The sequence below is a fragment of the Geotrypetes seraphini genome, chromosome 8, assembly GCF_902459505.1.
Source record: "Geotrypetes seraphini chromosome 8, aGeoSer1.1, whole genome shotgun sequence".
NCBI classification, from domain to species: domain Eukaryota; kingdom Metazoa; phylum Chordata; class Amphibia; order Gymnophiona; family Dermophiidae; genus Geotrypetes; species Geotrypetes seraphini.
This window is the reverse complement of record NC_047091.1, coordinates 53,983,742-53,995,939: the sequence shown is the minus strand read 5'-3', so window position 1 is coordinate 53,995,939 and position 12,198 is coordinate 53,983,742. Positions and strand designations below refer to the sequence as shown.

Genomic DNA, 12,198 nt, shown 5'->3' with positions numbered 1-12,198 from the left:
AGTATTATTTTTAATTGTCTTAAGACTAAAAGAGCTATTTTATATGTTATCCTGTATGAAATAGGCAACCAATGAGCGTTTTGAAGCAGAGGCGTGACATGATCGAATTTATTTGAACCTGAAATAAACTTTATAGCAGTGTTTTGTATGATTTGGAGGCGCCTTATATACAACCAATTTGCATTCACCTGTTCTACAACATTCACGTTCTCTCGTATCTCTATTCAGCTTTCTCTACTCTGAGCTGCAGAGCCCTAATCTCGTTTAGCTTATCCTTATAGGTAAGCTGTTCCACCCTCTTTCTCATGCTCTCTTCTCTGTCTACTTACCCTACTGTGATGTGCCCCACACCCACACATGCCCCCCTCCCCAGCTTCTACCCTTCTATTCATTTCAAATCTTGCTTTTCTTTAAGAATGTAATAGAGAAATCAGAACTACAAGTCCATGCATGCAATGGGGTAAACCTATGTCTGGATCAACTTGGGTGAATCTGGATCCAGTTGACTGTGATGTACTGCTTATACTCTTCCAGCCATTTTTTTAAAAGACATTTCAAGAGTCTGTGGGTGAAATCCAGGGCGTCCCCAGATATGTACATAACATAGACCCTAATCACCTGTTACTCAGCGATTCCTCCAGTTTGTCACCCTCCTGGCTGATCTGTCTTAGACAGAGATTACAACATCTCTTTACCATCTCACAGCTGAACTCTCTGCTGGCAGTTGGCAGAGAAATGTGCATGTGCCAGCTCCCCAGTGCCTTACCTTGGTGCAGTGTGTGAGTGTTCCCTGAGGGGTCCTCCTGGAAAATGGAAATCTACTTACTCCAAAAAGACTCGAGGGAGTTTATAATAATGATCTAGCCATGGGCAAGAGGAGAGGAAAATGATTTCTGGTTTAAAACAACAACCACTCTCATCTCTGTTGCCTTCTAGGTCTCATGTCTCATTTCAAAATATTTTGCTTCTTGCACTTATATTCCAGATCGGATGATAACAGGCGGAAGAGAGCTCACTAGTATAATGTGATTTGGATGAAAAAAACAGGCTGCCGGTTGCTAGAGACAGTGTATGGCAGTACAGTGCTTGCCTTTTAAAAACTGCCTTCCCTGTGCCTTGTATTCCTATTTGTGTGCATCGTGATGCCTGCATAGGGTTCTGATAAAGATCCATTCAGCCATCAGTGCTGTTTTCCCACTTGAGGTATATCGCTGGGATGCCTGTGTGGTGGAGGGGCAGCCAGTATAGCAGCACCACCATAAAGCCACATTGGTAAGAGTAGGAACAGCTGCTTAAGAGGAACTTCCAGAAAAGTTAAACCAGTGGCATAGCCACCGGTGGGCCCAAGTGAGCAGGGGCCCACCCAACAGCTGAAGACCTCCTCGAATGTGCCCGGAACTCCCTCCAGCACAGCTCTACAGTTGGTGGCAGATTTCCTGTGCTGCCTGATGCCAGTACTTGGCGCATGCTCAGTTTTTGTGGGGGTGAGTTGTGGAGAGGATATAGTGCCCGTCCAATTTGCCTGTAAGCTCAACCAAAATTTAAGATCTGGCTATGCCATTAGGTTAAACAACGATTTCTTCAGGATTAACAGTTCTGCAGTCAAGCGGAGGCCCTGCCTGTAGCTAAATCCTCTTTCTCTTTCCCTCAGGACCGCAGCGTCCCGCTATGAACAAACTGCGGCAGAGCCTGCGGCGTAAGAAGCATGCATATGTGCCTGAGGCCAGCCGTCCCCATCAGTGGCAGGCAGACGAGGAGGCCGTCCGGAAGGGCAAATGCAACTTCCCCGTGAGGGTAAGCTTTTCTGGTGAGACAATTAATGACATGCTGGATTTCTGACAGCTCCCAGTCTCTTTGCTGAACCAGGGCAAAGCACATAAGATCTGATATTCAGAGCAATTTAAGTGGGCCAGAGAGGCTCTGGCCCACTTAAATCTCCCATTGGCATCTAAATGATGATATTCAGTGGCACTAGCCGGGCAATGCCATTGAATTATCATCTCTAGCTGGCCAGGGAGTGGTGCTGGGGAGGAGCCGGGTATATGCAGATTCTGACAATATTCAGCTGGGGCTCAGATAAGATGAGCAGGTGAATTTAAGACAGCTCAAATGCTGTCCTAAATTTGACAGCTCATTTTATCTGGGTCCCAGCTGAATATCGGGCCAGGGCCCACATAAGTATTTTTTGTACAAAAAACAACCCCGTGCTCTCTCCTGCCCCCTCCCAATTTGTAGGTAGGCCCCACATGTGCCTATCCACATACCTGGTGATCTTTGAGTTCAGGTGTACAGCCCCCTAGTAGCACCTTGTCCAAATGGCTGTTGTGACAACTCGCAGAACTTCCTGTAGTACCATGAAATGTTGCAGCAGCCATTTTGAAAGGCTGCTACGAGGAAGCAGGAGCAAGGGGGCTGTGCTTCTGCCCCCAAAAGACCACCAGGTATGAAGGAAAGCCTGGAAGGAGGTAGGGGCAGAAAGGAGGCATTCTTGGTGGGAGGGGTGTGGATTTTTTTTTTTGTAAAGAAACAGAAAAAAGACTTGTGTGGGCCCAGATGAATATTGGCTAGACCAGCATAAGCTCCAGGTGGCCAGGCCACCTGGAATTATGTCCCAATATTCAGTGCTGGTGTGCAAATATAGCCCCGCACTGAATATTGGGGTGTAATTTACCCAGCAATGGGAGCATTTACAAAATGCTGGCTGCTGCCGGCTGAATATCAGGGGTGGGGTGGGGAATAATGTTTGTGAATGTGTATCAGCTATAGTTTTAAAGCAAAAATTCCTCCCTTATCTGGGCCTTTTCTCCCCAAATTCTGTCCACACCACTGTCCTTGTACTATGAGTTTTTACTTCTTTGGCAAATTTCTCTTCGTATTCTCTTTTAGCCTTATTTATCAATGCTGTGCTTCAAACTTGCCAATGCTTCTATTGCTTCTTTTCTTTATTCAGATCCTTTTTCGGTTTTTTAAAGGATGGTCTTTTGGCTCTAGTAGCCTCATTCACTTCCCCTTTTAATCATGCTGTCATTTTCCCTTCTTTCTACCTTTGTTAATACATGGAATACATCTGGTCTGGGCTTCCACATTGGTATTTTTAAATAAAGTCCTTGCCCAATTTAAAGTCCTAACCTTTGCTGCCAATCCTTTTAGCTTCTTTTTAACCATTTTCCTCATTTTATCATAGTCGCCCTATTAAATGCTGCTATAGTAGATTTCTTTAGTGACTTCACTCCAGATATCAGCTCATATTGATCATGTTACGATCACTGTTTCCCAGTGAACCTAACGGCGCTAGCTCTCATACCATGCCCTACATTCCACTAAGGACTAAATCTAAAATAACTCCTCCTCTTGTCAGTTCCTGGACCAGTAGCTCCAAGAAGCAGTCATTTATTGCATCTAGGAATTTTACCTCCTTAGCATTCCCTGATGTAACATTTTATCCAGTCAATATTGGGGTAATTGAAATCAAGATATTCAACCACCTCCACCCACATCATCAGTGAATTTGTGTTACACTTCTCCCTCCGTATTCGCGGTTTCAGCAATTGTGGTTTTGATTATTTGCGGTTTTTAGCTTGCTGGCTGCTCCCCCCCAAATTACATCAGCTTGCATAGAGAAATCGCTGATTCCCAGCACTTTCTTCACCATATTTTGCCTCTCCTTTAGGAACAGGCCAGGTCTCCCACCATGTTATTCGCAGTTTCACCATATTCATGATGGTTTTTAATAGAAAACAACGAATAACATGAAAAAGTTATTTGCGGTTCTGTTAATCCCCTATCACAGCGAATCTTTGTGCATTAACACAGTGCCTATGTTCTACCAATCTTGTTTTAAGTTGTCTAGACATCTTCCCTATATATAGCAGTTTACAGGGGCAAATCAGTGCATAAGTAACATTACATGACGTACATGATGCGATTGATCTCAATTTTATTTGCTTCTGAGTGCTAACATCCAAAAATTCTGAAGTCTCCAACATTAAAGGAGCATATAGAGCAGTGGTCTCAAACTCAAACCCTTTGCAGGGCCACATTTTGGATTTTTTAGGTACGTGGAGGGCCTCAGAAAAAATAGTTAATGTCTTATTAAAGAAATGACAATTTTGCATGAGGTCTTTATACTTTATAAATCTTTCATTTTGGCTAAGTCATAATAATAATATTGTCATTTATAGCTAAAGAGACATATGATCAAGAAACTGTTTTATTTTACTTTTGTGATTATGATAGACATACTGAGGGCCTCAAAATAGTACCTGGCGGGCTGCATGTGACCCCTGGGCCGCGTGTTTGAGACCACTGATATAGAGCAATGTCCGCATTTCTTGTGCATTCTCCTTTTGAGAGATGTGAAGCAGGACTTCTTATACGAAGAAGATGGCCTTTTGGATTTATTGAGTTGAGTGCTATATATTTTTGTCCCTGCATGATTTGAGAGTATTTACGAACTGTTTTTGAACTATTTCTGAACTGCCCATTGGTAGCATGAGACTGTCTGTGACATTACAATGATAGTGGAGGTTTTTTTTAACTTATGATTAAGCTGCACTTGCTAGTTTTTAGCACAAGCTATATTGGTGGAGTGCAGAATTTACTGAAGCCTTTTTTCTCCTCTTCTTTTTGTGTTTCATATAGCAGCAGCCTCTTTGCTCCTTCGGATGAGAATAGAGTATTATTGATTATTTATTTATTTAAAAATTTATATACCGCATAAAAACTATGTGGTTTATAAAATTCCATGCATACAAATTAAAAATTAAACAAGACAAACACAATAAAACATTAACTAATGATATCATTATTAAAACCTTCTTTTAAATGCATCCTACAAGATGGAAAGACAAAATCCCATAAAAATATTTACAGGACGGGAAAGCATTAACAGCAAATCCCCTGGACCAGATGGAATTCACCCGAGAGTGCTAAAGGAGCTTAAGGTAGAAATCGGAGAACTTTTACAATCCCTAGCTAACTTGTCAATTAGAACCGGGCGAATACCAGATGACTGGAAGATAGCGAATGTCACTCCAATCTTCAAAAAAGGATCGAGAGGAGAACCGGGCAACTATAGACCTGTGAGTCTTGCGTTGGTTCCTGGGAAGATGGTTGAAGCACTATAAAGGATAGCATAGTGCAACACCTGGAAAACCACGACCTGATGAGAGCTAGTCAGCATGGCTTCAGGAAGGGGAAGTCATGTTTGACAAACTTACTTCAATTTTTTGAGGAGGTGAACAAACAAATCGATAATGGTGAACCAGTGGATATAATATACTTGGACTTCCAGAAAGCGTTCGACAAGGTTCCACACGCAAGGCTTCTGAAGAAACTACAATGCCATGGAATAGAAGGAGATATACTAAGATGGATAGGCAAATGGCTGGAAAACAGATTGCAGAGGGTGTGCATAAATGGGAAGTTCTCGGACTGGGAAAAGGTGAAGAGCGGTGTACCCCAGGGTTCGGTCCTTGGGCCCATCTTGTTCAATATCTTCATAAACGACCTGGAAGAAGAAACAACAAGTAATTTAATCAAGTTTGCAGGCGACACAAAACTATGTAGGGCAGTTGGGTCACAAAAGGACAGAGAAGAGGACAGAGAAGAACTCCAGAGAGATTTGAACCAGCTAGAGAAATGGGCAGAAAAATGGCAGATGAAGTTCAACATAGACAAATGCAAAGTGATGCACCTGGGTAAGAAAAACAAGGAACATGAATATAAAATGTTAGGTGTAACATTGGGCAAGAGCGAACAAGAAAGGGACCTGGGGGTACTGATAGACAGGACCCTGAAGCCATCAGCACAATGCGCAGCGGCAGCAAAGAAAGCAAACAGGATGTTGGGCATGATAAAGAAGGAGATCACGAGTAGATCGGAGGACATCATAATGCTGCTTTACAGAGCAATGGTCACACTTGGAATAATGTGTCCAACACTGGTCTCCCTACCTAAAGAAGGATATAACCCTGCTGGAGAGGGTGCAAAGACGAGCCACGAAGCTAGTTAAAGGTATCAAGAACTTGAGCTATAAAGAATGCCTCGGAAAACTGGGATTTTTCACCTTCGAGAAGAGAAGACTGCGAGGGGACATGATAGAGACTTTTAAAATACTAAAATGATTCTACAAAATAGAGCAAGAAACATCGTTATTCACATTGTCCAATGTGACTCGGACAAGAGGTTATGGATTGAAGCTGAGGGGCACCAGGCCCAGGACAAATATCAGGAAATTCTGCTTCGCACAACGAGTGGTGGACGCTTGGAACGCACTCCCGGAGGAGGTCGTGATGGAGACCACCATTTCGGGATTCAAGGGCAAGTTGGATGCACACCTTCTCGCAAATAACATTGAGGGATACGAGTAAACAAGGTTTCTCAACAGGGAACACCTGGCTTGGCCTCCGTGGGCGCGGGTCGCCGGACTGGATGGACCTAGGGTCTGATCTGGCAAAGCCATTTCTTATGTTATGTTCTTATGTTCATTAGCACATGAAGGCATTGACAAATAACTGTGGTTTCAACATTTTCTTAAAGTTCAGTCTCCCATCGTGGAATACTAGGCAGTGCATTCCAGAGCTTGGCACCTGCTACCGACATCATTGTTGCCCCAATCTTAACATGAGAGACTTAACACCTTACCCTCCAAACTCAACTTCATACTATTTTCAGATCTCAAACATTTTCTGGGTTGATAGATTTCAAAAGACTTCTTTAGTGCCATTGGAGAAACGTGATATAAGATTTGCTGTATAGCCAAAAGAATCTTAAACTGTACTCTCTGCTGCATAGGTAACCAATGGGGTTATATGGGGTTAATTATTTGAATATCTTGATAGTTTTCCTACTCTTTATCTCATACAAATATTTCTGAGCAATTGAAATCGCCCATTATTACAATATTGTTACCCAATTTCCCAGCTTTCTTCATCTCTGTAAACATACATCTTCATCTGTCTGCTCATTTGGTCCTGGGGGATGGTAGTACAGCCCTACCTGTATACTCTTTTCCTTCACATATGACATTTTTATCCATATGGATTCCATGCTGCTGTCTATTGCATACCAAATGTTTATTTTGTTTGATTCAATTCCCCTGTTAACATATAGCACAACCCCCCTCTAATTTGATCTGCTTTATTGTTGCAATATAATTTGTACCCTGCAACATACTCTATCTCCCCTGCCCCGCAACCATGATAAAACAACTACAAACAGTTCAAAACACAGCGCTAAGACTTATCTATTCACTGAGGAAGCACGACCACATCACGATGGCTCCCAATACAAGCAAGAGTACAATTCAAATTCTACTGCCTACTATTTAAAACCGTAAACAGAGACAGCCCAGCCTACCTTAATAACCACCAAATCCAAACTACCTCAACCAGACATAGGAGAAACCCACAAACCGTTCACGCATCCCCCAATCAGAGACGTCAAAAGAAAAAAAAACTGTACAATGGCCTTCTAGCCACACAAGCAGCAAAACTGGACCACCAACTCTCATATTTACTGATAACGACCCCAGACTATAAATCGTTCAGAAAAGAAATAAAAACCATGCTATTCAAGAAATCCTTGAAGACAAACTAACACCGCAAGAACATAAGAACATAAAAAATGCCTCTGCTGGGTCAGACCCGAGGTCCATCGTGCCCAGCAGTCCGCTCACGCGGTGGCCCAACAGGTCCAGGACCTGTGCAGTAATCTTCTATCTATACCCCTCTATCCCCATTTCCAGTAGGAATTTGTCCAATCCTTTCTTGAACCCCAGTACCGTACTCTGCCCTATTACGTCCTCTGGAAGCGCATTCCAGGTGTCCACCACACGTTGGGTAAAGAAGAACTTCCTAGCATTTGTTTTGAATCTGTCTCCTATCAACTTTCCAATTCTCTGAAGCAACTCACTCTTCTCTTCAATTCCTCTGGAAATGGCCAGATAACTTCTTTTGTAATCCGCCTTGAACCGCAAGGTATTAGCGGAATAGAAATCACTAATGTAATGTAATGTAATATAGTGTCCCATTGATTGTCCTCCTTTCACCAGGTCTCTGAGATGCCTATTGTACCTACCTCTTCATTTACACTTCTCCCTCCGTATTCACGGTGGATGCGGGTGGAACATAGCCGCGAATATGGAAAAACCACAAATAATTTTTTTAATGTTATTCGCGGTTTTTGGAAACAGCCAGAGTTTTTACTATTCAAACCACGAATAACTTTTCAATAGTTATTTGCGGTTTTTGAAAACAGCCACTATGTGTTACTACAGTACTAAGATTCGCAATTTGGAGGGAATAACGATATCGTAAAAATCTCAGTGTAAAAAAAAAAAAGTTCAATACTGTTTTCTCAACAAGGAAGCAGCGATTTTCAGAGTGAATGTTGGTTAGCTAAACTTTTTTTATCGGTGCAGTAAAAGAAAAGGAACTTTAATCATGATGTAATTTGGGGGGGGGGTGGGCGGAGTCAGCATGCAGAATATCGCGAATAAGCAAAACCACGAATATGGAGGGAGAAGTGTAGTGCTATATACAATATGAGTATTCTAACTCTCTCTCATCTTATTTTTTAGGCTTCTATCATTTGTATACAGACACTTCAAATTGTGTTGTTTCCTTGCATCTTACAGGCTGCTTTAGAAGTTGATGGGGATCATTTGTGTCCTTTACTCTGATTTCCTCTTCAACACTCCTGGCTTTCTTTTAACTATTATTGAAATCTCTCTATTGGGATGTCCTGTTTCAAAAGTATCATTCAAGGATACAAGAATCCTCCACATCGAACCATCCGCTCCTGGGCGACTGTTAGAGCAGCTTTTAAGCAAAGATGGGGGAAAAGCTATTTCCTTTTTAAATGTTAGTGCCAGCAGCCTGGTTCCAACCTAGTTAAGAGGGAGTCTATCCTTCCCCCTTCCCAGAATGTTGCCCAGTTCCTAAGAAATCTAAATCCCTCATTCCTGCACCATCGTCTGAATCACACATTGAGACTTCAGTGTTCTGCCTGCCTCTTGGGTCCTGCACGTGGAATGGGGAGCATTTCCAAAAATGCTACCTTGGAGAATCTGGACTTCAGCTTTCTACCTAAGAGCCTAAATTTGGCTTCCAGAACCAACCTCCCCACTTTTTCTTATGTCATCAGTACCTATATGTATCAAGACAGCTGGCTCTTCCCCAGTACTATCTAAAATCTTATCTAGGTGGCATGTGAGGTCCACCACCTTTGTATTAGGGAATGACATGGTGACCTGTTCCCGCGGCTAACCATGGGTGACTGCAATAAAACTGAAAGCATGGGTAAAATCTATATCTGTTCACCGCACGCATGGGGACAAACCTTTTCACCACGCCGTAGAGCGGTAAAAAGCTTTGTTCCCATGGGGAACCCCATCCACCACAGCTCCCCAATATCCCACTATCGCGGGTCCAGCATCTCCAGCCCACCCACCTCTTGCTCGTGGGTCCGGCAGCTCCAGTGGCTTTAGCAAGCTTCCCTCCCTCCCTGCCGCTGGCACACACCTTGCAGAGCAAGCCGATCTCTATACAGGGTGTTGTACTATATGGAAGGTGTGGCTTCTTTGGATTTTGGTTTAATTTATGTTTATCATTTTTGGTCAGTTATTATGTATTTGGCATTTGTGTTCTGTAGCATTCAGTTTTCCTGATAGTGGAGGGGAGATTGTGAGGGGTTTTGTTGATCCTTTTTCTGTATTTCTGATTTATAAAATGACAGTTGTACAGCATATTGTTCCGTTTTATACTTTAATAAAATGATTTCAGTATAAAATAGCTATTCAGGACTTGTGTGAATGGGATCAGATAGAGTCTGCGGGGACGGGGACAGGGCAGAGACGGGGACAAATTTTTTCCCGGGTCATTTTCTACTTCGTACCAGGCAGGCAAGTGACCAGTAGATATGTCCACCAGCCACCAGCTTTCTACATCCCTAATGATCAAATCCCCAACTATAACAGCGGTTCTAACCCTTCCCTCCTGGGCAGAAGACTGAACTAGGCTCTACTACGCCTTCTAGAGGCTGTCTGTTAATAGGAGTACAGGCTGTGACCAGTTAACTTTCTGCTATCTCTAGCAGAAAGTTCAAATTTAAAACTATAGGGAAAAGGCTTTAGTACTTTGGAAACTAGCTAATAAATAAAGTTTGCTCTTTTCAAATGCAATCTGCCTTTATAAAGGAACGTACAGTTTATCTTTTATCCCCAAATTATCAAAGCACAGAGCAAAATAATGTTCACTTACCCAGAGAAATGTCCACTTCTCCTCTCCTCTCAGAAAGGTTACCTAGGACTGTTCCTCTCTGTATAGTTTTGATTCTTAGGGGACTGCTTCAAACAATCCTTTGAAACTAACACAGTAATCAGTAGTCTCCACGGTTGGTCTGGTGCTGCAAACAGTAAAATATATAGCCAGTCTGCAACCTTAAGTTGTAATTAGGTTCCCTTTCACACCAAAATACTTTTTTTTACAAGGGCAAATCAAAAATTAAAGACAATTGTTAAATTACGTGATAACCGGAACACAGCTAGCAAAATGCAACATATGTACTCGTACATTGCGTGTTGGCTAGTTCATCCAGGCACAGTGCGGCGCTGGGCCTTTAATGATGTGGCAGCCACGAGGTCAGAAACTTCGACGCTCCTTTTCAAAATTGCACCATTGAAGAGCAGCGTGCAGCAGTGCGCTTTCTTTGGACAGAGGGAATGAAACCTGTGGAAATTCACCGTCGGATATTGACTCAGTATGAACATAGCACCATGAATCAATGAAAAGGTTATAAGTGGGTAAAAAGGTTTAACCAACGAAGGTCGTTCTGGTCGCCCATCAACGTCGCGCACATAAGAGCACATTGACAGGGTGGATGCGTTGATTAAAGAAGAACGACGGATAACTGTGTCTCAGTGGGCTGCAAATTTGGATATCGGCTACGGATCTGCATTTGCCATAATGCAAAATGACTTGGGGATGCAGGAAAGTCTGCGCACGATAGGCTCCCAAACAGCTTGCTGATCTACACAAGTAACAGCGTGTGGAGGTTGCGATCCAATTCCTGAGACAGCATGAAGAAGATCCAAGTATTTTGGAGAGAATTGTCACCGGCCACGAGAGATGGGTGCATCACTGTGACCCGGAGAGCATAAAACAAAGCATGATGAAGTAAAGGAAGCAGTGCTTAGTTGACTTCGGGAGCAAATGAAAAACTTCTCAGGAATGCAGAAGCTAGTTGAACGATAACAACAAATGCGTCATCTTGCATGAGAGCTATGTGGAAAAGTGATATGTTCAATTGCTCACAGTTACTTCTATTAAAGCCGTTAAAGGTATTTTGCCTGTATGCTTGATTTACCCTCGTATTAATGTAAACAGCCCCAGTTTTGACCTTGGGAAGTGTGGGGCTACAGGGATGATGGTAGCTACCCAGTAAAGCTCTGACCACCTTTTCTTTTCTCTCTGCAGTATCTGGGCCATGTCGAGGTGGAGGAGTCCCGGGGCATGCATGTTTGCGAGGATGCTGTGAAAAAGTTGAAAATTGTAAGTGTGTCACTCTTGTAACAAGAGAATTTGCCGTTTATTCCATAAATGCATGACACTGTTGGTTTATAAGTGTGTTCCTCGATCACAATCAAAGGGTGAGTGAGCCATATGTTTATATCACTTTATCTAGAATAATTTTAGACTCCCAATATATGGTACTTGTGCTTGTAACTTTGGGTGTTTCAGGCTGCTGCTGTCTCCTGCTTTGAGGTCTCTTCTCAGCTGTCTGTGCTGTTGTCACACCTCTGTCATCTCTTCCCATGAGACCCACAGAGGGTGCAATGGGAAAAGGAAAACCTCATATTTTGGAGAATGTGTAATTAGTGTGAGCATAAGAACATAAGAGTTGCTATACTGGGTCAGACCAAAGGTCCAACTAGCCCAGTATCCAGCTTACAACTATGGCTGGTCCAGGTCATAAGTACCTGGCAGAGTTCCATACATTAGCCAGATTTCATGTTACTTAACCCTAAGGATAAGCAGTAATTTTCCCCAGGTCTAATTTAATAAGTTTATGGACTTTTCCTCCAGGAATTTGTCCAAACTTTTTTTTTTTTTTAACTCAGCTATACTAACTGCTTTTATCACATCCTCTGGCAACAGATTATAGAGCTTAATTTCACATTGAGGCCCCCCCCCCCCC

At 42.7% G+C, this 12,198-nt stretch overlaps 1 protein-coding gene across 2 annotated transcripts in view; it reads left to right on the top strand.

The window, feature by feature from the left end:
- The window catches only part of NUMBL (NUMB like endocytic adaptor protein), a 195,093-nt gene that overhangs the window by 120,516 nt on the left and 62,379 nt on the right, over window positions 1-12,198 (top strand). For both annotated transcript variants that reach the window (XM_033956256.1, XM_033956255.1), the window contains exons 2-3: window positions 1,652-1,794; window positions 11,478-11,552. In XM_033956256.1, the coding sequence (XP_033812147.1) occupies window positions 1,669-1,794; window positions 11,478-11,552 (201 nt within the window). In that variant the 5' untranslated portion in view covers window positions 1,652-1,668. The remainder of the gene's footprint in view (window positions 1-1,651; window positions 1,795-11,477; window positions 11,553-12,198) is intronic.